At 38.4% G+C, this 24,690-nt stretch overlaps 1 protein-coding gene across 13 annotated transcripts in view; it reads right to left on the bottom strand.

Annotated features, from left to right (window-relative positions):
* Positions 1 to 767: 767 nt before the first annotated feature.
* TRIM2 (tripartite motif containing 2) overlaps positions 768 to 24,690 on the bottom strand; it is a 92,577-nt gene continuing 68,654 nt past the window's right edge. For 10 of the 13 annotated variants that reach the window (XM_077815385.1, XM_077815386.1, XM_077815383.1 and 7 more), the window contains 6 exons: positions 23,475 to 23,578; positions 21,937 to 22,104; positions 12,730 to 12,910; positions 10,631 to 10,701; positions 7,126 to 7,266; positions 768 to 5,178 (listed from right to left, as the gene is read on the bottom strand). In XM_077815385.1, the coding sequence (XP_077671511.1) occupies positions 5,026 to 5,178; positions 7,126 to 7,266; positions 10,631 to 10,701; positions 12,730 to 12,910; positions 21,937 to 22,104; positions 23,475 to 23,578 (818 nt within the window). In that variant the 3' untranslated portion in view covers positions 768 to 5,025. The remainder of the gene's footprint in view (positions 5,179 to 7,125; positions 7,267 to 10,630; positions 10,702 to 12,729; positions 12,911 to 21,936; positions 22,105 to 23,474; positions 23,579 to 24,690) is intronic. The other 3 variants (XM_077815392.1, XM_077815393.1, XM_077815394.1) reach the window with 3 other exon arrangements.

The raw sequence follows: 24,690 nt of genomic DNA, 5'->3' as shown, positions 1-24,690 counted from the left end.
GAAAGGGAAAAGGATGCCTACTTAGGGCTGGCCAAAGACAAGAGAAACAGAGTGACTGCTTCTGTCCTTTGAGGTGTGCTGCACTTTTGATTGTCCTGCTATCAATGCATTAGACCTGACTCCCCATGAGCCTGTGCAAACCAGCTGTCTCAGAGCCATCCCTGCTGCACCGAAAGAACCCGTGCTACTTTTAAGTGAGTTGTTGGACCAAAACTGACTTTTCACAGGATTCAGCTTTTGGGCAATTTCTAAGAGACTAAGAAGGAATCCCAAATATTATCAAAAGAGAAAGGTAACACAGGCCAATAAGATGTAATCATAGGGAGGCAGTCTCATTGGACCGCTTCCTTATGCCAACCCTGTGCCTTTCTAATACTGTGTTGTTTTTCTAAAACGTTGGCTGCAGTAGACAGAGTCAGTGTTAACAGAGTATACAGAACAAGTGGTAGTATGGGTCTTAAAAGACTATAGCATAGCTGAATAGATACCACCTTTCAATGACTTAAAGGAAGAAAGCTTACAGTTCTTAATCATATTCCTGCTAATCAATAAAAACACTCAAAAACAGAGGGCAAGAGGAAAAAAAAATCCTCTTCTTCCTTTGTGTGTATGTGATAAGGGCCAAACACATACAAAACAGATTTCCTGCCTAGTGACCTGTGGCACGAGGTTCTCCTTTTGAAAGAATTGCCCCTTTCTCAGTGCAGTGTGGATATCTGTGAGAACAATGAATATGATACACTGACAAATAAGTCCAACTCTGAAAATAACAGAGGAAATGAGCTTTATTTTTATTATTTGAAATGTTTGTGCACGGTAAGATACAGCATTTGATGGATTTTTCAAAGACGGATTAAATTTTAAGTTTTTATTGTAGGCTAAAGCATCAAAAATACCACAGCACACATGAAGCTAAAACTACACACATACGAACACTTTTTGATGCACATCTTTCATCCTTGATCTTAAGCAAACAGTTTGTATTTTGTCCTCCAAGGGGAGGAGCGGGGGGAGAATAAATGGCTAGAATATTTCAATATCAGTTTGAGAATGCAAGACTTTATATGTTCTATACACAAAACATATGAAACTGATTTACAAAAATGGAATGTACAAAACTTAAAAAATGTATATTCACTTCTAGGACTGGAAACGTATAATGTATTAAGTGATACAGCTTTCTAGCACAGGGATATTGCTATACGCTATGCAAAATATGGAACATTCCCATGTCATAAAGCAAAAGCATCAGGGTTAAGGCTGTGTTGCTCACAAACATTAACTGAAGTGCTGTACATTCATCAGAAACATCATAACCAATTTAGGAGCATCCTACTCTAAGTACAAATATCTTTCATACAATCTCCACAAATAGACCAAATAATCACTGCTCACAATTCATCTTCAAGAAAGTTCTGAATGTACTTCATAACTTGTTGTCATCCATAAACAAAAATCATTTCCTTTTATCATAACTTAATGGGCACTTATAGTTTTCATTATGGCAACACTAAATCCTTAGTTATAAAAAAAAATTAACATAATTATAAAGTTGAAAGCCCTGTAACTTTTACAGAACATACCAGCATTTACTAATTAACAAGTCTCCAACACCATTAGACAATGTTTGCCTCAAACCATCTTCATTTTCCTTTAAAGTTTCAGCAATGTAACTGAAATCAATGTAAAAAAATGCATTAGTGTTTGTCCAGGATTTAACTGAACAGATACTTTTTTTCCATTTCAAAAATTAATAAATAGTCTGCTAGTTTGTCCTAAAATACTGCAGATAACATAACTCCCAGAAAACCTTCTGACATTACTTCCATAGAACTCCTACCTCCACCATTCCTCTGCTGTGTTGCCAATCTCCTAGCATTCCATTGAAGTCAGTGGAACAGTTAGGGTGTACATGGCAGTACAGGAGGTGTGTTCTACCTGGAGCCTTTGATAGATGCTAATAACTCAGTAGACCAAATAGTGCAATTCAGGCAGTTACTTAACTGGAAGAGAAAAGACTTTGTCACCATAAAATATTACCGAATTTCTACCACAGCTGCTGGTTTTGGGGTCTTTAATCCAAGTGTTTTAGCTGACTAGGTTTCAAAAGCACATTGTGAAAGCAATTGTGTTTCTCAGTGTTCTTGTTCCAGGCAGATTAGGGACTGCCTAATATCACTGAGTTTAAAACTGCAATTGGGAAGTATTTGCTGTGTAAGCAGAATCCAGATTAGGGGCAGTTGTCAGCACTGGTCAATATCAGTGGGTGCTGCATTGATCACAGGTTCTGAAAACTCAACAGAAAAGATGAACAAGGATCTAGAAGAAGGCCACATCCCCCTTAATGTGTTAGTAAATGGATTATGTAAGAGTTCCAGATTTCATCAAGATGTGACAGATTTGACATAGATTAATTAAAGCCTTATTAATTAATTAAGCCTTATTAATAAAAGCCTTAATATCAGATCAAAGGAACGATCTTATTTTCTGAAAATCTTTAGAGGAACAATGTACATACATGTATGTACACATGAAATGGTATCATCTTGAGTATGTGTTTTATCTTTTTCAAGAGCCCATTTAGGGACTGATCCCTGTGGGCCTCAGAATTTCTGTGTCAATGGAGGATTTGGCCTGTACTGATTTCCCACCCCTTCCCTTCTTTTCATAAAAACTCTTCCATTTATCTTAAACTTAATAAAAATATTTTTTACAAAACTCTAAATTTTGAGCTAAATTAATACCGTCCTTTAAAAATAACCTACAGGAATAGATTTATAATTTTATTCAACGCTTTAACAAAGAAAATATGTGGAACTTCTTTTCTTGGTTAATAATTACAGTTGTAATGTTACATATAGAATATTCTTTTTCCATAGTATGTTAATAGCTTTCCAAGTGCTCCAATGACAGAGTGATTGTGTGTCAGAGTGTTGGCTAGAAGGATCTAGAAATTTAAGAGGATAAATTATAGTGAAATAATGGATGGGACTCTATCCTCCCTGCAGAATTTTAGGACAAACTAAGTTCAAACACAAAATACCTTGCCCTCTTGATAATACTTGCTTGGTTTTTAAAATTTAGAAATGTTATTACCAATTTTCCAGCTACATTTTATAGTCCAACACTGTAGCCTTTAGACAATCCAATCATCCTACTAAAATCATGAGACTAATTTGGTCTGCAAGGGTTTGCAAGATTGGGCTCTAAGTGCAAAAAATAAGCAAGAGTAAGGGGAAAAAACCCCAAGAAATGTAACAATTCAAAAAAATAGACTGAACTTCATGAATTTCAAGGTCTGCTTCTTTACAGAAAATTGATGTTAAGCACGTTTCTCAAAAGAACTGAGACAACAGATTTAACCTGTTCAAAACAAGATGATACAAGTAATTTAACAAAAATAAACTTCAATTGTACAGACATACTTAAGATGGTCCCCCATCCACTTTATTTTTTATTTTTTTTAAAAAGAGGAAAGATTCCTAAATAAAGAAAAGGAACTACTCCAAGATTATTTCAGCCATTGGCACCATACTAACCATAGCCTCTCTGCACAGGGTTGAGAGAGGGCATGACCCTGTATTCCTGAACAGTATCAACACATATTTTGAGACTCGACTTTACAATTCTTTACAAAGTTAGTGCTTCTTAAAATGGGCAGGTTCACATTATACACAGGAAAATACAAAATTTGGCTCTATTTTAAGTAAGTCATATGACTGTAAGCATGTTATATTAAAGTGGAGTTTCGGAAGTATAGTAGAGATTTGGGCAAGGGGGGGGACGACTCCTTTTTAGAGCGCTGCCATCCTCAAATGGCTTGCTCAAATCATTGACACTTATTTTCTTTATTCCTGTGTCAAACATACACAACATACATAATGGGACAAATCCTGCAGTCCTTTTTTTGTCTTCAGAAAACATTTCATTGACTAAGGACTTCAGAACTTAGTTCAATTCACTCTTAATTGTAACGTATTTTTCTTGAGTTAAATCGCTTTGATAAACCTGGGTTGTCACCATACAACATTTGTTAACCACAGTTCCTTTGGTTGTACAATGTAGGTCCTCCACAGGGGTACCTGTGTGGCTTTCTGTCCTGTGTGATATGCTGATGAATACATCAAGTTGCCTTTAGAAAGTATACTAAAGAACATGTATGGAAGAGTTGCATACATGAGGGTATGACATTATAATGACTCTGATTCTAAGGACTTTGTTTGGTGTTAATGAAGCTGTCATTCTACAGAAAGTCAGCAGTAACTAATGTACAGTTACAGTACAGTTTTTCCAAAGCTGTAGAAATTTTAGATCTCTAGAAAAAGCTTACAACACACTGAGCAGTAGGAGGGGTTGGAAACAAGCACATGAAACAATCCTTCGTTAATCTCACAAAGAGTAGGACATTTGCACTGATTTGTGTAGTACTAAAAGTTGAGCTGTGTTAGGTCTGGCAAATAGAGCTGGAAGGATTTTGCATGACTTAGCCTTATATCTTTATTAAAAGAGCCTATTTGTTATAGATACTAAGACTGAAGAATGTTACATGTGCAATACCTACCATGATAATGAGATCTAAAAGACTCCCAGTCTTCAATGTTGGGTTAAATAATGCATAACAATGACACTTTTCAAATTTGGAAGCTCTGAACAGGAGCTACCCTTCACAGGTTAAATAAACCCCTTCAAATAGTTTAGATATTTTCATTTTATTTTATTTGCAAAATTAGTCAACTACTTAAATTCCTGTTCCACAAGCTGCAGTTCACATGTTTAATATTTCATTGTCCTAATGAATTCGGCAAAAGAGGGTTTTGTTTATTAACTCTTACAATAAATTCAATGAGGAACATAAGAAGTGCAAATCCTATGTAAACAAGGTAAGTTTGGAAATCAACATGAAAAGTCCACTGGAGACTCCTTCAGCATTAAAAAATAATTAAAGTACACATCCTCCACATAGATTGATTAAGGATCTCTGGGACCAGTCGTTTGTTAAGGGCCAGGCAGCTCCGGAGCCCATAGTTACTGTAAGTATCGATAGACCTTGAAGCAATGATTTCCAGAGTCTGCAACTACAACATGGCCATCTGAAGTTAGCGCCAGACCTTGGGGACCATAAAGTGGGTCAGCAGATGTGTTAATGTAGGATAAAAAAGATCCGCTTCCATCAAAAACCTTTAAGGAGGGAAAACACATAAGCAATGTTATATGTATTAATAGGGATAAAAATAATGGGCCAAATTATGTTCTCAGCTAGACGAGTGTAGATCTGCAATATTTCCACTGATTTCAGGAACTCTGGATTTATACCAGTGTAAATGCAAAAAGAACTTTACCTCCTATTCCCAAGTATAAAAATTCACATATAAAAATATTTATTTTTACTTACAATAAATTAGAAAGCTTATCTAGGGCTGTAGGTGCCTTTGCCAAAAAATAAACATATAATCAAATTAAAAATAAAACCAGCAGCTCTTCCTCATTCCAAAAATAACTATCTCCGACAAATCAAACCGCCACTACCCACCTCCCTCCCCCAAAAGTATCAGCCTTCATCACGCTTCTCTCAAATCCTAGTAGATAGGTCCTCAGGTTCAGCAAAAGCAGGGAATAGATTACAAAGTTGAGGGCCCTTCACGGAGAATTTCCTGCCAGTATCTTCCTCTTTTTTATATCAAGTGAGCTCCAGCTGAAGCATCTCTGCTGATACGTACATTTAGTTGCTTATTAGATATTCTCTGGCAAGGGAGAGTGGTTAATGAGAAAGGACTGTGATTCACACTTGAAACAGAACAGTGCAACTTTCATCACAAATGCAGAATATTTTCTCAATAGGTGAAAAAAAAAAAAAAGATAAAGCTACTGGGGATTTGTCTCAGTGCCTGAATAGAATAGTTTCTTTTTTCTGTTATTTAAGTATGTCCCCTACCCTCAGTTACAATGACTATACATTACTACTGCCTGTACAGTACTGTATAAACTTTCTATGGGCAGTAGTTGTATACCATTTCTCATCTGACTTCAACTGATTTGTATAGTCCAGTGCTTTATGGAGTATCTCAGCCCTAGTGTTAACAGGCCAGTTTGCACCCGTGGTGGCAGAAGCAGAGCAGGGTTTTCAGTCTGCTGTTGCAGAAAGCAGGAGCAACCAAACTACTCATCCCCGAGGAGGCAGATTAGGAGGAGCAGGCTCCCAAGTCACTAACTGAAGAGTCAGGATGAGGGAAATGGGTCTGCCAGAAATCCACGAGAAAGCCTAGACAGAGACAGATTACAAGTTATTGTGCCTTTCTCCCAGAAGACAAATTAAAAATAATAGGAGAGGCCCAGGCTATGAGGAGAAAGAGAATCTTGGGGGACATGGGCTGGTCCTATTGGAGGAAAAGGAAAGGTCTCTAGCCACACACATCTTCACCCTGTAGCCCCTTCAGGGCCCCAAAAGCACCATTTCATTCTTTTTGTCCTCCCCATGGAGGCCAGCTGAGGATTTCTACTCCTTCCTTCGCTGCTTTAATCAGGAAGTGAGTATAGTCCCTGCTTCGGCTGAAAGGTTGTCAGCTAGGGCCTGCAGGCAGAACTAGAAGTGCTTCTCAGCAAAATGAATATCTGGCAGCCCAGGATTTCTTGTGAGATATTAAAAAGTTATTTGGCTGCCCAAAGAGCACCAGTCCCTGCACCATGCAGCAATTTAATTGTTCAGTTTTCCCTACCCTGAACACTGCAGTAGGTCTGCATCCCAGTTCGGAGGTACACAGCATACCAAGATTAGTGTGAAAAATCAAAGGGGTAGGGTTGGTATTCATTCGAGAAAGCCATAAATCTTCAGACTGCTGTCAGTGATGTGGCCTATGTAAAATACACTGGAGTTGTTTTAGGTAAAGATTCCTATTCTGTAAAGTGGACAAACACCACCATCATCCTTATTAGCAGTCATAGCAAAGATTCTAAGGACTGAAAGAGCATGGAGTTTGTCCTAAAAGTGGCCCTGTAGGTCAGCATTGAGGCATAATAAAACTTGTGCCTGTTTTGTGGGAAACAGAGGGCTTCAGTGTTCAGGACTCTTAATCCAGTACCTTCCAGAAGTGCTCTAATAACTTAAAAAATATATAACATTTTGTCTACCTGTATTCGACTGTTTCCCCAATCTGCTACAATAATATTTCCATTAGAATCTACAGCTACTCCTGTTGGAGCATTAAACTGTCCATTGCCTTCTCCATTAGATCCAAACTTCAACATGAATTCTCCTTCCTGGTTATATACCTACATGAAGTTTAAAAAAAAAAAAGGCATTAGGTCAAATATTACTTAAACTCTAGCTAGTCGGAGCCGTTTTGGTTGTCCAGTTCATTGTCACTGGAATGACCGAAGAACAACTTGGTAAGTAAAGTACAAGACTGGGTATTAACCAGCACACAAGAATCTCTATCCTACTTGATAAGCCTGTCTTTTCTGTACTCCTGGATGTAGGCAATTATGTTTCTCATTTTATTTTCTGGGGAAGTTTTGCCCTGATTTAGAAGCATTATATTTACCTTACCAAAAGGCACTAGAGTACATGCCACACAGTCAGAGTGATGCTTATGTGTATCTGTGATTTTTAAATAGCCAGTGTATTTTATTATATCTAAATTTCATTGTGTTCAGATGCTTAAATCGTTACTATTTCATTATTCTGGTGTAGAGGAGTGGGGAAATAAGTCAGCCAAGAATGAAGTTGTTGTATTCACTGGCAATACCTGAACTAGCCTACATCTTGACTAACCAGTTTATTAAAATAAGAAGAACCCCCTCCTTAGAATCAAATACGAGCCAAACCATGCATTTTCTGATCTTTAAAGACAGAACCCACCTCTACTGTCTTTTCTTTCCTATATGGAAATACATGGGAGAAGAGAGATTTTGCCTTTCCTCCTCACACCAATCCTGTGATCTGCTGACATACCCCCCTCTTCTCCCTTTAGGTCTGATCTACCATGAGTATATACGGGGACCGCACATGGATCCTACACTAGGAACTAGTGAGTATAAGCAAGAGAGCAGTGGGATGAAGCAGGGACATTGTTTTGCATAGCCTTCATCCATACCAGCTATCAGAGTTGGCTAGCCACGGGAAACAAAGCATGCTGCACCCTCTGTATGGGTAGCACAGCAAATTGTTCACTGTGAAGATGTGCATCCTGTTTCTTTAAATCTATGGCCTCTTCCAACTGCCTGGGTCTCTGGTTGGGACAATAAATTCCCAGCATGGTCCCAGACAAAACAGGACAGTTGCAAATTATGAAAAAATGATCCCTCTTCAGTCTCATTCAACCCAAAGGCATGTCTCCTCCTCACATCAAGATTAGGGACAGAACCTTTCCAGCTCTCTGTTTCATGGCTGGGGACTCACGATAACCTATGTGAGGGAATGCAAGAAAGAAAGCAGACCAGCTAAGTGCAGAAGGAAACCAGCCTGTCTGCAAATGAGGTGCTTAACTAGTACGGGGAGCTAATAAATAAATAAATCTGTAGTCAGAAAAGATGGCGGAGAGGAATGGAAGAAAAAAAGTTGGACAAGAGACTTGCCTCATTAGACAGGTGGCAAGAGAAAACATACTGTTGCGGAAGACCTGGAAAGGTGGAAGAAGGAAAGAGAAAACAATTCATGGGGGTGGAGATGAATTAATATGTAAGGTTGACTCCTGAAGTTTAAATAATAATAATAAAAAAAGTGGACGGAGGAAGGGAGGGGGAAAAATCAATTGATGGTAAGAGGAAAAGAGGCAGAGATATGTGTTTATCTATTTCTGGTGAAGAACAGGGGAGATAATTGAGAGGATGAGTGGTGGTTGGGGGTGAGGGGATGCTAGTGGAGGGTTTCAGGTGCAGAAGGTGAATTTTAGGGATTTGATCTCTGCTGTTCCTCTCACCTTTTAAGAAGAAAATAACTTAAATATCACCAGAATGCACAGAACTTTCCAAAATGTTGACAATTATATAGATAAAAAAAGAATAAAAAGGGTCAGTTTTTCAAATTTAGTTTTAAAACCATCAAGGTAGAACAAACAATTATTATGATGTACTGAATCACATCAGGGCCCAATGGAAACTCTTCAATCTAATAAGGAAGACAGTAATGTGCACATTTTAAATTCATATTTAATGAATTAGATGCCATATTTCTTACTTCTCTTTTGACTGGCTTGCGTGTCTTGTAAACTGCCCTTAGTTTCTGAAGGTCTCTGCAATCACTCCTATTACTGCAGTAAACCATGCTGGTGAAGGTATAATTCATCAAATCAGAGCCCTCCTGCTGCTGAGCCATGTAACTAATCTGCTTTATGGCTCCTGCAGTGCTCTTGCTTTTTCTGTTGTAATCCAAACCACATGAGTTGCTATTGCCTCTCAAATTCCAAAAAAACCGTATGAAAGGTCACAATTCAAAAGCTAGAGATTTAGTACCAGGTTAAAGATAGTAAATTACAGTACATTTTATTATTCATGTGACAATAATGAGTAACTTTTTGGAAGTAAATGTTAAGATTTGTAGCTCTACAATGTGAATATTGATCAAGACAACTAAATCTTGATATTCAGCAGAACAGGAAGTGAAATCCCAGCCGCATTAAAAGTCAATGTCAAAACTTCCATTGACTTTGCTGGAGTCAAGATTTCAACCAATATATTTAATTGTACACCTCTAAGAATTTCTTGAATCATAGCAGCATTCTTTTTGGGTGTATGGGAGTGGTGGGGTGTGTTTGGTTTATGTTTTTTGCGGAAGAGAAGGGAAAAAGTAGCATTCCAAATTGGAGAGGAAGCTTGAAGTCCAGAAAAAAAAATTATGCAGGTGAGTAATAACTTCTTCCAAACTCAGTGGCCTCCCACCAGCATACACCTATCTGTTATGCTACCTGAATGGTAACCATCGTTCCTGCCCTATAATATTACTAACCTGAGGCAACAGAAACATAATGACTTGTCATAGGACTTTTCAACCAGTCATGAAGCAGGACTCTTCTTATGGCTGCAAAAGACATCACCAACCCAGTGACCAATCCTGCTCAATGCAGGAATTACTGAGTGAAATTCTATGGTTTGTGTTATGCAGGGGCTAAGATAAGATGGGCACAAATAGTCCCTCCAGTTTTAAAACCTATGTATTTATGACAATGTAGATATACATTTAACATGTGGTCTCCTTTTACTATTCTTTGTTATACTAGTTTTAATCCAGAAGTGAGGGAAACATATATTGAGAATACCTAAAGGAAGGGGAAAAAAATCTTTCACAAAACAATAAACAGAATACAATATATAAGACACTATTTGACAGGAGGGCAAAATAACAAACACATTCGATTTTTTTTTTTTTGAATATCTGAGTTACAACTTGTATTTCATTGGAAAAAAAATCAAAAATTACCCCAATCCAAGAAATCAACAGTACCTACATTAAGAAATTACTTGTTAAATCTCTGGATTCCCAGTCCTTAATGAAGCCCTTCTTTCTTATCCAACTTTGTGAATTAGACCTTGGACCAACAACTTAATTATATTACAACAGGGCTTAATTTTTATTTTAGTTTAGGAGGAAAGATAATATGAACTGCCAGAATAGCAACATGGCATTAATTGACAGTACCTTGACAGAATGATTATGGAAATCTGTAACAATTATTTCATTGTTGCTGTTTACAGCTGCAAAATGCGGACCTGCAATACAGAAGAGGGAAAATAAATAAAATAAGAAGAAGAATTAAACTTCAAAAGTAAGGATTTTTACTTAATGGTTTAAGTTATGACAAAAATCCATTGCATTCTTTAAAAAATTAAGGCTGACTTCAGAGCAATCACTAGTCAAGTGGGAGGGAACAACAATTTAAAATTTAGAATCTTTTCATTCCATTTTCCAAGTAAGATGGTACATTTTTTTAAAATTGGCATATGTTCTCTCATCCATTCACTCATCTGTTATAGTTACCTATCAGTAATGCCTAATGCCCTCCCAGTTACACACAGATTATAACCCCATATAATAATCAATCACTCATTAACCAGCACTGGTACGTAAGGACACTAATGTTCAGGGATAGAATGCAGCAAGGTTTCTGAAATATTCATACACATTTTTAAATGAAATCACCCATGTACTTTGTGTTCGCTTTTCACAAACGTTTGAGTCATCAATTTTAGAACAAACACAAAACTGATGTTATCATAAGTAAAGCAAATTCACTTAAATATGTGATTATCATCAGGAAAAAAATGCATTTTTCACCCAGCTCCATATATCAAAACTGCACATGCAAGTTTTGGCAGAAACCAATTTGTTAAAAACACACAAATATTTGGGCTAGAAGATCTCAGTGCCATGCTACTTAAGTAATTACAACAAGTCAACACAATACAAAGTTCCAGTTTTGTGATCAATTCATAAAGTAAATGTGAAAATATATACAATGCATAAATTCAAATAAGGACTGAATTCAAGTAACTTGTGATCTGCTATGGGTATTCCACCAGCAGAAAGAGAATGTAAATTGATTAAATAAATTGTTAGAGATTACTTGTTCAGCTGTACTCAGGAATTCATACCTACAAGTTTTAAAAAGAAAGGAAAATAGCATATCCAGAAATTTTTAGTAACACTTAATATTTAGCAGAGCTAGAGCCAAAATTCCAGTGAATAATATGCACAGTTCTAAGTGTACCCTAAAGCACTATTAGAATAGGGAATCTAATAAAGCCAAAACACATTCAGCTACTTACTCTACTAGAAAGGTAAATTTTGACAATATTATAACAGTGTACAATTTAAGGCAGTATTCCTCCCTTTCTGCACACTTATCAGAGCTCCAGACTAACATTGGGGACATTATCCAAAGTGACCGAACACCTGCAAAATGATCTAGACAAGTCAAGTCAGGTATGCACAAAAGTGCATGCCTAATTTTCACAATTATATGTGCAAACATAATGGCATGTGCAAATGGCCAATTAGACATGTAACTAGCAATTTTCCTAACGTAGCCATTTCCTCTCACATGATTGTCCATGCCTAAATTTGCACTTAAAGTCTCTATGCCCATTTTCAAAGGTGTCAAGAAGGGGAAAAAATTTACTCATTTATCTACATAGGATTAGTTAATAGTTGCATGGTTCTTTGATGATTGTAAAGTGCTGTACAAGCATTAGTTATTATCAGCAGTTGAGTGCAGACATTACAAGGCATTCATCAAATGCCTATTATGATCTATCTTCCCCAGGTCATTAGCCAGAAACATAACCAGGCAAAGAGGGTAGGCTAATAAGAACTGGTTACAATTATTGGTGAAGAACAAATGTTTTAATCTTCCTGACTGATTAAGCTAACTGCAGAGTAGTATATTAAAATGTGAACCTAACAAGGTGTAAAAGTAATATTTCAGAGCTGTCTTTCAAAGATGGATTTTCATTTTGAAAAAAAGACTAAGATGACCGGAGTTCCTAGAATGTAGCACCAACTAAGAAAATTAGCACAATGAATTTCTGAACAACGTCCAGGTTTAAGAAAAAAGTCTCAGACAAAGACCCTTCCTTTTCCTGGTGCTGCTCCTGAAAGCTGAAGATCACACTTTGGCTTTTCTTCCCATCCATTTTTTAAATGACAAGGAAAAAGAATTCATATCTAGCGTCTTCAACATGCTCAAACATCATGCAAATGTGAGCAGAAGAGGCAAGAAAAGGGGATTTACATATTACCGTCAAGTGTACCTGCAAACTGCTTGTCCCCATTTCCTCGGCTACCAAACCTGGTAACTATTTTTCCATTTGGCTGGAAGATAAATACACAACATGCTTTGTTGTCCACAACAATGATGTGCCCATTACGATCCACAGAAACACCTTTTGGTCCCATAAGTTTTCCTGATCCAATTTTTGCCTGCAAGAGAAAAGAAGGAAAAATGAATGAATTTGTGTGATATATGTAAGCAAGTACAATTCAGGGAACTCCTGTAATTTATAATCTTTTTATGAACATGGTGTGGCAAGCGAAACTTAATCCTCTGAAATTTACCAGACAGCTTAACTGTGGCCGTAAGATTTATTACAAACATTTTCATTACATTTTTTTCATTTTAAGAAGAAAAGTTGCTGAAATATAGACCCTTTCTAGGATGGAAAGCTATCAGCATTCAAGGCATAAGTAGGCAGACTTAACCTCGCATATACTAAATTATTTGTGTGCTGTACTGCATCAGCAATTGTAGAAGCCAAGCACATACGAAGCCAAACACTTAGCTTAATATCAAGTGCAAATACAGTAGAACCTGAGAGTTAGACACCTCAGGAATGGAGGTTGTCCGTAACACTGAAAAGCCTGTAACTCTGAACAAAGCACAGTTCGGGCTCCAGATCCAGCATCTGATGCTCCAGACCAGGATTCAACAGAAGCTGAGCTCCCTACTCAGACCCACATGAGTTTGCAAGCTTGTTGTCCCTCCCTCCCTCCCCAGTAGAGGGAGGGAGGGAGGGAGAGTGTGTGTGCCTGTAAGTAAAAGCAGCAAGTCCCCCTCCCAGGGTTGGGGAAAGGGGTGAAAGCTGGGAGGAAACATTGTGGGCCAGACTTTAGCCAATCCTTGTTCAGATGCAGGGGTGGGAAGAAGGTACAAAGGACCTTTACCTTTTGGGCACCTGCTCTAAGTCCAGTTACCTGAAAGGATAGAGAAGGGCAGGGCCAGGACTTGATCCCCAGGCCATCAGAGCTGGCTGGGGATATGGAGTGTGAAGCATGCTGCAGTCTTTCTTAGTGCCTGTTAACACAGGGAAGGAATTCTGATGGAGCCAAAGCCCAATCTAGCTTCAAATATACTGTACTGGGCCTCCCTGACATTATACTGCTCATAGCTTAGAAACGTGGGGTTACATATGAAGTGTGCAAAAGAGACAGGGATCTTGGTGGGACAATTACAAATAAAAGTCATGAAAACACTGAATTACATACACAATCTGTTCCTGTCGTACGTGTACTGAACAATATTTCAAACACAGTAAATATGTCTTGTGACAACAAAAGAGTTACCAATAGAACTAAAAACTGCAAGGCAAATAATATTGCAACACTGGAAGGATGCTTCCCCTCCAGTGCAGACAATATAGATCAACTCTCACAGGCTGCAGGTGTTGAGAAAGTGGTATAGAGTGCTCAAAATAAAAAGAAATAATGTGATCAAAACACTGGAATAGGGTTAAAGAATATGTTCTTATTTAGTTTGTTATAATGGGGAGATTGACAGGAGATAGCAGGTTAGATTCTTTATCCTTCTTTCCCTTCTTCCCCCTGCTTTCCATGCTGCACTCCACACTAGCCAATGGAAGGAAGCACGTCTGTTCTAACTTTGGTTTGTAGCTGCTTTCTGCACTGATCTTGCCATCTCCTGACTTGGAGAGTTGCAGAAATACTCTAGGCTCCATCTATATGGTTAGGGTCACTGTAGATGTCCTCTGGGAGCAAAGAGACCCCAGTCAGGAGGACAAACATGCGACAGATGTTAATTGCATTGCTTACTTCTGGAAGGTGCTCAGCTGCTACAGTAATGAATACCATATACAAACCTATACAGAATAGAATATAGACTGTAACCATAGAGACACAGTATGGTCCCCCCAAGTCACACGGCCACAGACTCAGAGCTATGTCTAGAGTGACATAGAATACATGTTAATAATTTCTTCTTGGCCATAGGGCCTGCGAACAATAGCCAGGAAACAGCAACCACAGTCAGAACCCCTCCCTCCAGCCGGGGAGCAAGTGGCAGAGAGCTGTCAGAGGAGGACACCTAGCTAGGGGCCAACAGCCCAGCCATACCCACTTACTCAGTTCAGAAAACGCTGCAGTCAGGCCCAGGGGATCCAGCAACCTAACCACAGTGCTTCACCCAGTCCAGGACAAGGAGAAACTAGGCCAGAGCCTCAAGGAGCCATCTGGGCATCAACCCAGGGCAATGCCAGGAGCACCCAGGAGCACAGCAACTCCCATGTTTCTAAAGCTTGGTCCATGCTTCCTCCTTATCAGAATTTCTGCCTGACAATTAGGATATCTATCATTTTTGTAAATAAGGCAATGTGTATTAATCAAAGATGGAACCTTCAACTACAACTGGTCAAAAAAATTCTGATGAAAGATTTTTTTCATCAGAATTTGCCAATTCATTGAAATTGAAACATTTTGTGATGACAATTCCATGTTAATTAAGTTCCACTGGAAACTGCCTGGTTTCCCTCCAGCTTGCCTGCTGGGCTCTTTAGCAGTCTGCCACGTGGATTGCCTCAGAGTTAGGGAACCAAGGGCTTCCAGCTTCCACAGGTCTGGGGCAGCCCTGCCAAATAGACTGCCCCAGAGGCAGGGCTCCATTCCCTTTCAATGAAAATTCCAAAATGTTGAGGTTTTGTTCCAAATAGGGATGAAACCGTATTTCAAAATAGAAATTCTGTTTCAGTCAGGATTTTGATTTCTCCACACAGCTCTACCATGTTCAGGTTGACAGGTATGGGATGGAACAGACACATAACCTGCAAAAATTGGGGTAAATAGTGCTTCTGTAGCATAATCCCCAAAGGTCTCTTCCTTAGATCCCACAGGAGCAGCTGGGGATCTGTGGGTCTGAGAGCAGATGTATGAGGATGGTAGAAGGTACAGGCAGGGAGAAGGTGCTTTTTTACACAGCACGTTTCCCTCGACTACCAGAGGATTTAGAAGCAGACATCCTTATGGTAGTTTGAGGTGAAGTAAAGACTACAGTAATAAGCCCACTTTTCATGGCTTTGTGTATACATGTGGAGTTGCTAGGGCACAGATGCAGAAGAGGGGCAATCCCTTATGAACCATCCTGAACTGCCCTATACGCTGACATAATGGAACCTACATTTCCCCAGCGAGCCTCAACCTCTATATGATTGCCTGAACCCTTCTATCTTGAAGGGAGCATATGGAGAAAACTCCATAAGGTGAACCCTGCAGCATCTCTACATACTTTTTTCATTTCTAGTGGGTTTTCCCACCACACAAAGAACACATGGCCTTGTATTTGTATGCTATTATATTTTTTCTCAGATCATACCACTGTAAACTTCTATTAGAAAAAAAGACTAATGATATTGTACGGAAAATAATTTCAATGAACATTTTTAAAAATAAGTTTGTTTTGGCAACAGTGGGAAAAAGTGAATGTAGTCATATCCTACCTGTGAAACGTATTAGGGTTTGCAGAGTAACAAACAAGCAAAGGCATCAGCTAAACCTAAACCAGTAGATCTATTTCCTTTTCTGAATTAATTAAACCTTGCTTTTTTTAAATTTGCTGTAAGATTCAAGATAGTCTGTTTCCGCCCCATCCCCACTCTGCAACGTTTCCAGGATTCCTATGGAAAAATACAGATACAGACTAACACGGCTGCTACTCTGAAACCTGTCATTATGCAAGGCACTGAATTTAGCCGTATGGAGTGGTAATCGATCAACTTCATGAAAAAACTCGTACAGATACAGACAGACATCATCTTCCTTTCCAAATAAATGTTAGTCTCTAAGGTGCCACAAGTACTCCTTTTCTTTTTGTGGATACAGACTAACACGGCTGCTACTCTGAAACCTATGGAAAAATGATTCATCTCATGAATACAGTGTCTTCCTGCCCATATTACTTCATATAAAATAACATGAATAAAACCAGTGTACTTTACTAATGGGCACTCAATGAGTGAAGTAATAAAATAATTAGTCTTGGGTCAGGATTTTGAAAATAAATTTGCAGACTACACACAAGTTAAATCCAGCTATGGTTTGTAGTGCTTGCTATTAAAAATACCATCTTCAGTTTCGTGCTAAATATACTGGTGACATTATTCTGGAGCACCATACTTTTTGTGTGTTTGCGCTTCTTGAAGGTCTCTCAGGATTACAGGCTTGATTATTTAAAACTGAGCATTATGAAATCTCGTCACTTCTGTTAATGATGGGACTGAAAGTATTCTCAGAGTTTTCTCAAAAAGAAAAGGAGGACCTGTGGCACCTTAGAGACTAACAAATTTATTTGAGCATAAGCTTTCTTGAGCTACAGCTCACTTCTGCCACTAGGAAAGAAAAAGTGTAAGGGCTCATCTAAATCTTTCACGCAAATTATGTGTTAAAATTGATTCTGTCAAGCACATTATGTTCCTTATTATATATGCCATTATGAATTTAAGTTATTGATTTTCCCTTTTTCCTGGTATTCCAAATTTCATATGTTGTACATTCACCCTGCTTAGGTGGAAAATGCTCTAGGAAGGGATGTGTGTGTGCCTGAAACCATTAGTTACTTTATATCTAAAGTTCAAAGACTTACTTCTATCAGCGTTCAATTTGTTAGTTTTTATTTTTTTAAGGTTTAATTTTGCTGATCATGTTGCTGTAAAGGATCATAATACATGGAAATTAATTCATAGTACTTAGCTTTGTGGGTGCATGCGTGTACAGCTTTGTTTTTGTCTGATAACCATTTTTTTCAGTTACGCAAAGCAGGGAGATGGCTATGTAGCAAACTGTGTGTATCATGCACCTCACTCACAGTTTGACCACTTCTTTTTACCCTCCCCCTTGCCCAGGATTATTTCTAACTATCCAAACCTCTTAGTAATTTCAAACGGCTTCCACTTTTTCTTATTTAAAAATAAAAGCCCTGCCAGATTCATGTTTCCTTCTATCCTACCCCACTCTTCAAATACTATCCTGAGGCCCGTGGTGACGATATACCATCCTAGACCAGTGACAGGTTTAAGGACTGATACCATATGGCCCATCAGGGCTGGAAGTGAAGGGGGGAAAAAAAATCTCCTCAGAGAGACAGGAATCCCTCTTTTAGCCTTAGGGTATGATATCAAGGGATCTTCTAAGTCATGACATTACTATGCATAGAAAAGCTATTTTTGATAATCTTCAGAGGTATCTAAAATATTTGTCAGTTTTTTCCTCTCCTTCACATGGCATGAGTCCTTTACAGTTGGACTTGTGGCACATAGAAAGGCTGGCTCTAGAGCAGAGAAATAAAAAAGCAGTATTAATCAACATTTCTAAAAACTCTCAAATATTTACTGTATGGTTACCCATGTAAATGCTGGTGCAATATAAAGGCTTCACTGCCACTTGTTTGTGAGTAATGCAGATAATCCCATGTTGCTTCACTGTTTTTGAATCATATGGCCATGCTAATACTTATCATACCACATCCGCATGTATTTCCTCTCTGTCTGAAATAATACCTAGCTCTTTTTATGCTTTTCATCAGTAGGTTTCAAAGCACTTTACAAAAGGGCACAAATGTCATTACCCCCACTTACAGAGGGGAAACTGAGGCACATGGGAGCAAAGTGACTTACCCAAGATTACCCAGTGACAGAGCAGGGAACAGAACTGAAGTTTCTGAAGTCCTAACCCAGCCCTCTATCCACTAGGCTGCACCATCTCCCACTATAAGAAATTCAGGGTTTGTTGTTGTGTTACAGTAGTATTTTGCTAAGTTCTGCGTTATGCGATATTCAAGTTTCACACCCTTGAGAAAACTTCAGAGTCTGTCCCTATAGCTAGTGGAGACAAAGCATCAGGAAAGTGAAACTTTTCTCCTTAGCATGGGAGTCAGCTACAATAAACCAGCCAAGTCCTGTAATTATGGAGATGCTTGGCCACAACTCCAAAGAAATTTGCTTACTGGCTCTCATTGCTGTTAAAATGATGCAAAGGGAGGAGTGACTGGAATGAGGAAAAAAAGAAGAAGGGTGATAAAAATGACATTAGAATAAGATCAGAATAAAACTCTGACATAACAGTCAATGGTTCAGCCCAACAACTAGCAGACTTCTTGCATCAGATAAGCTGCCCAGTATTGCATGCCCTTCTTCAATCAGAGTCACCATTAATACTTTGTATGTTTATCTACAGTCTCAAAGTGCTTGGCAAACATTGCTGACTTTAACCTCACAAAACCCCTGTGAAGGAGGAAAGTATTATTGTTCCCATTTTACAGATGGGAAACAGAGACAAGAGATGAAGCGATTTGTTCAAATTCCATAGCAAGTCTAGCAGAGCTAGGAATATAACCCAGATCTTCTAAATCCCTGTTCTGTGTTTCAACCACAAGACCAAGCCTGCCCATTATATACAGAATGCTTATGTAGTAGTCTTGAACTTCTCTCATAAACACAGTCCATTGCGTTTACATATAAAAAGTGTTTTATATTGTAATTACGTTTTCCTCTCCCATTTAATCATTCTAACTACTAGCACCATAAAGTCTGATTTATTGACTTGTACTAGTGTCCTTAATATTAACATTTTGAATACTTGTCTCTGTGTTAGCAGGGAATGCTGCACGGGATACTGGTTCCCAGGACAACCATCCAGTTTGCTTAATTTATGGTCAATCTAGGGGAACTAAAGAAAATGGCACTCCAGCATCTTCCTCCAATCCAAGCCAGTTTACATGAAAGATTTTAATTATTTATACATTGTTTCAATTACTCCAAAGGTTTGAATCTGATCCCAGTTGCACCTGTTTTACAGCAGTCTGTCTTCAGTTCATTCAGTGACTTCAATGGAGTAATTTGCCCAAGTTAGAGATGAGAACCAGCTCCCCTGAGTATCTGAACATTTTGGAAGCTATTTTACCTTTATAAGGGAAGTACCTCATGTTTCATGCACACACCTGAGACATTCTATATCTGTTTCTTTAACAGATCTGTTACAATTTTTTTAAATCAACAATTGGTTAATTACCGATCTTCAGGTAAAAGTAGATCAGGTAGGAAATTCAGCTGCATACACCCTAAGGCTATATGACTGCATAATTTACTAAGAGGGGTGTCATTGAAGAGATTATAACTGTCTGCTATAGAATGAGTTATTTAGTAAAACAGCAGTCAAAGGGAGGGCATTTCCTCCCAGTTAATAGCCACCTGCAGGAGCTCAGGGCTTGAGATTTTAGGTTAACTGCTAGAAAATGCCAACTAGAAAATTATGCTCCAAAGCCAGACTCTGGGAATGAGAAAGCATATTGGTAGTTTCTCATGAGGGCTTTTATGTGACTGAAGAGCATATTGCCATCTCACTCAGTCCTGCGGACTCTGTCTCAGACTTAGGGACACTGCTTTTAATTCTCTTCAATTTTACCTTACCCTGAGTACAACGCCTGCTAAGCTGCAGGTTGGTGAACGTCAATGGTCAACAAAGATGCCTGTTTCTAATTCCTCTGGGAAACAGTCCCTTGTTTTTAAAGTGTTAGCTGACTTTTTATTCTGTTCCTTTTAAGAGCATAATAACCTATATGAACAGCAGGTACAGCAATAAAATTACCTCTGGGATGGATATCTCAAACCTAACCGGTTTTTTTGCCTTTTATTTTTCCTATGTCTGTTATGTTTCTGTGCTGCATTTAAAGACCTATTGTAATAAGTATAGTCTACAGACAACAGTGTCTGTGATTTACTGTGGGTCAAATTCTGCCATCCTTACCCTTGATGAGTAGTAACCTTAGTTCTTAAATAGCTCTTCTGAAATCAACAGGGCTTTGTCTAAACTAGGGCTTAGGGTCTGATTTAGCACATTAGCTAATACCTGCTAACTAATGTGTATTAGAAATCGAATGTAGACAAGGCACGCTGCATTTAACATGTGCTAACCTGGCCAAGTTGAAGTTTAGTGGGAGCCTACTCACATGAGTAAAGAACTACTTAACGTGAGTAATGATTGCAGAATCAGGCCTCACATAACACTCTCAGGAAAGTGGGACAAGAACACAGCCTCTTTTGCTTGAAGTAAAGAACACCTCTGTCTAACACTAATAGGAGGTCCTTATCCTTTCCATGTGCTGACCATTAAAGACTAACAGCATGCACTCACATATAAAATCAGTACATTACTGTAAACTTCATTTCACCGAGAACAAAGAGAAAAAATCATGGGCAGAAATAGTTTCTTAAGCAACTAAGTATATGATCCAAAAGAGATTTTCTTGGTCACATCAAACTTTAAGGCCTAGTTTGTTCTGCCGTGTGTGGGCAGCACACAGCTGGCACTGGTAAAATCTGTCAAGAACTAGAGGTTCTTCGTGACCACACTGACCACAAAGAACCATGGGACAAGGGATAATATAGATGTGTTTCTAGCAAGTTCATAAAGCTTATATAATTTGTCCTTCTCTCTAGTGGAGATCTTGCTAGGTCCTATTTTATTGCTACTCGAATAATGTAATTCTCTCTACTCTGGGATGCCTGCAAGTCAACCAGCACACAACATGGCAGCCCATAATACATCACTCGGGTGATCTTTTGTGAATATAATACACCTGCCTTGCTGTCTTTCCATGGGTTGCCAGTAGGACAATGGGTGAATTACAAACGTGCTTTGCTGACATGCATGTAGTAAACAGAGTAGGACGCACCTTTCTGAGGAACCAATCATCAATTTGGTATCCTTCTAACACACTGTGTTCTTTTTCTAACTGCCATTTGAAGGTCTCAACTCATGTTAAGTCATTGTCTCCAGGATATGAAATAGGCTACCGCTGGAGGATCTGTTAATCTTCCCACCTAGTCTTAAAGTGCTGAAGACTACTTAATGATATATATCTGTGGAACTGTTTGGAGTTTGGCACTATGTATTATTGTTGGGTGTTACGCAATTCTAAGTTGTAGTGTGGCACCCAAGCACCTAGCCGATAAAATATTATTAAAAATATTAATTCATATACTTTTGGTATCTCAGTTTTGACATTTTCCTGTTTCTTATTAAACTTGGTTTTAGGTGCACCATGGCTTTCCACAAGAAAAGAATGTATTTATTAACCTGTTTCACATCTCCAGTTCTCTTTCTCGAAACGAAACAAACATTAATGTATTCTCTTGTTAAACATTCAAAGCTTCATATTATAGCCTTACCTTAAATTTTCCATCTGATGAAAATATGCTAACCCATTTGTTATCATAGTCTGCAATAATGATGTCACCACTAGGATGCACAGCCACTCCTGTGGGCCTCTGCAACTGGCCAGGAGACCTTCCTCGTATACCAAAACGACTTTTGAACTGGCCATCATTGGAAAATATCTGTGATTTAAAAATATTTACTTTTAAAAGTAATTCTACATGAATCACAGTAATCTATTTCTCATCACATGGTCTTTGGCAAAAAGGAAAATAATTAAAGGACTGGAAATATTAATTGTTACAGTCCCTTTTCTGACTGTAATAATGAAACAATGTTACTGCACATATTTGAAACCAATTTAGGCCTCAACCCGGACCCTAACTTTATTGTAAACAACTACTTTGCATTTACATAGCACCATTCTTGCAATAATCTCAAAATGCTTTACAGACATTAGTGAATTAATCTTCACATCATCTCCCTGAGTTAAGGAAGTGTTGTGATTCCCATTTTATAAATGAAAAAAGTGAGGCACAGACACACTTAGCCAAGGTTCCACAAGAAGTCTGTGAAAGAGATGAGGGAGGATAGAATGTAGAATAGAATTTCAACATTTAATTACCTGAGTTAGGGGTAAATATTGGGTGATATCCTGAGAGGTGCTAAGGTACTTATCACCTTTCAGAGTTTAGCCCACTGGTTGTGTCTTCATGACAGGTAATTAGATATTGAAATTTCATCTGTGGCTGCAAATACAATTTTGCACTTGTATTTCATGTAAGAGCATGTTTAGAAGCTACTAATGAAAATTTGATGCCATGTCTCTTTGAAAACGTGTTTAGTTTATTAATAAAAACAAGTTTATACTGCAGTTGACTCTGCGAATCCAATATTCTGAGGGAAGAGGAAACTATCACGTTAATCTCCAACCATACATGCAGTCAGAATGGAGCTGATAAATCCTTAATGGTGAAGATGATACTGATAGAAGGGAGGGAAAAACCCATCCACCCAGCTTGATCTTCACACAGGAAATTGAATCTGAACACCTAAAACCAGGCTACTGTGGTTATTGGGGCTGCCGCTATAGAAATCAACGTTTGGATGATAATATCAGGGAGAAGAGTAAATTAAAACAAACAGACTAATGTGAAACTAAAAGGTATTTGAAAATGAAACCTACGTTGCTTTTTGTTTTTCGTCAAAAAATCAGATTACGCAACAGAAAGTTTGGGCACTGTATTCTGGATTTTATTTGGGAACACTGATTGAAGTAATAAAACTTGTAACGCAAAGTCAATATTTTTCTAATATGACTGCTGATCAATCTCGTCTTTATATTCAAAGATAATAAAAAGGGAAGCAATTCTAGCACATGCTGTAGCAGATCTGATATGAATCTGAAACAGCTACTATATTTCAAAAAAAATATCAGCGTGATCCTGAATGCTGAGCAGGGCAGGCTTCTCTATATTTTCTAGCCATGCTTGTATCTTACAAAACTTATCTTCAATACAGTAAAATACTGATATTAAAAGAGTTGTAATACCTGTACACACTGGTTGTTACTGTCTGCAATTAATATTTTTCCATTTGTAGATGCAGCTACCCCCTGAAGATTTGTAAATTCTCCTTTGTTTCTTCCTTTGGTACCTAAAATTGGATATAAAGCACATATCAAATCAGGTTACACATATCAAATCAGTTAGGGCTTTCAATTCCAACACTTAAATTAGGTTTCATTTTGTCCTTATACTCTAGATTTCTAATGTGAAATATTCCTGTTACCATCACCAGTCAAAAGGAACATGTATCTGAAAGCAACAAATCTCAGTAAACGACAGAGGCATTGTCCTCTTATTCCTCAGGGTAAGTCTTCACTACCCGCCAGCTCGGCGGGTAGTGATGGATCTATCGGGGATTGATTTATCGTGTCTCGTCTATACATGATAAATCAATCCCCGAATTGACGCCTGTATTCCACCTTGGCAGGAGGAGTAAGCGGAGTCGACGGGGGAGCCGCTGCCGTCGACTCGCCGCCATGAGGATGGCCAGATAACTCGAACTAAGATACTTCGACTTCAGCTACACCACTAGCGTAGCGGAAGTTGTGTATGTTAGTTCGAACACCCACTCCACCTCCAGTGTAGCCCAGGCCTCAGTCTGACTGCCATTTTAACCCCTTCAAGTAGTAATCCCTTTTCCCTTTCAGAAATCATGGTACCTTCATACTTTACATCTTTCTGTGACAACAGGAAAATGCTTCTCAAAAGAATGGTGGCTATTAGGCTTCATGTTAGCTCAGACATATGATAGCGATGGGTATTAAAATAAGAACCTGGACAGATGGAGGAGTGTAAAATATAGGCCTATACAGTCTGGACCAGTGAAATTAGAGGTTTAGTTAGACCATATCTGAGAGTGTATTTGTGAGAGATCTTTCCAGCCATTTCAAAACGGGAAGCTTGCCGGTCATCTGTACATATAATTTCCAGTTTATATAAGGTTTTCCAGACCTTATTTAGATGGTAAAATCTTTGAGGCAGGGACTGTTTTCTTAAGGATTTGTTTTGCATCTATCACAACAGGGACCTAATTCTGATTGGGGTCTCTGAAAGCTACTGTACTATAAATATTAAACAGCAACAACTGAGATAGAGCAATACATGTACCACCACCACCTTACAAGTGCCTTGTCAAATCAACTAATGAATTCTCACAATATTGCTGTGATGTAATTAGGTACTACTCCGATTTTACCAGGG

Source organism: Eretmochelys imbricata, chromosome 4 (genome assembly GCF_965152235.1).
Source record: "Eretmochelys imbricata isolate rEreImb1 chromosome 4, rEreImb1.hap1, whole genome shotgun sequence".
Classification (NCBI taxonomy): domain Eukaryota; kingdom Metazoa; phylum Chordata; order Testudines; family Cheloniidae; genus Eretmochelys; species Eretmochelys imbricata.
Note: the sequence above shows the minus strand (reverse complement) of the source record. Positions and strands in the feature narration are given on the sequence as shown.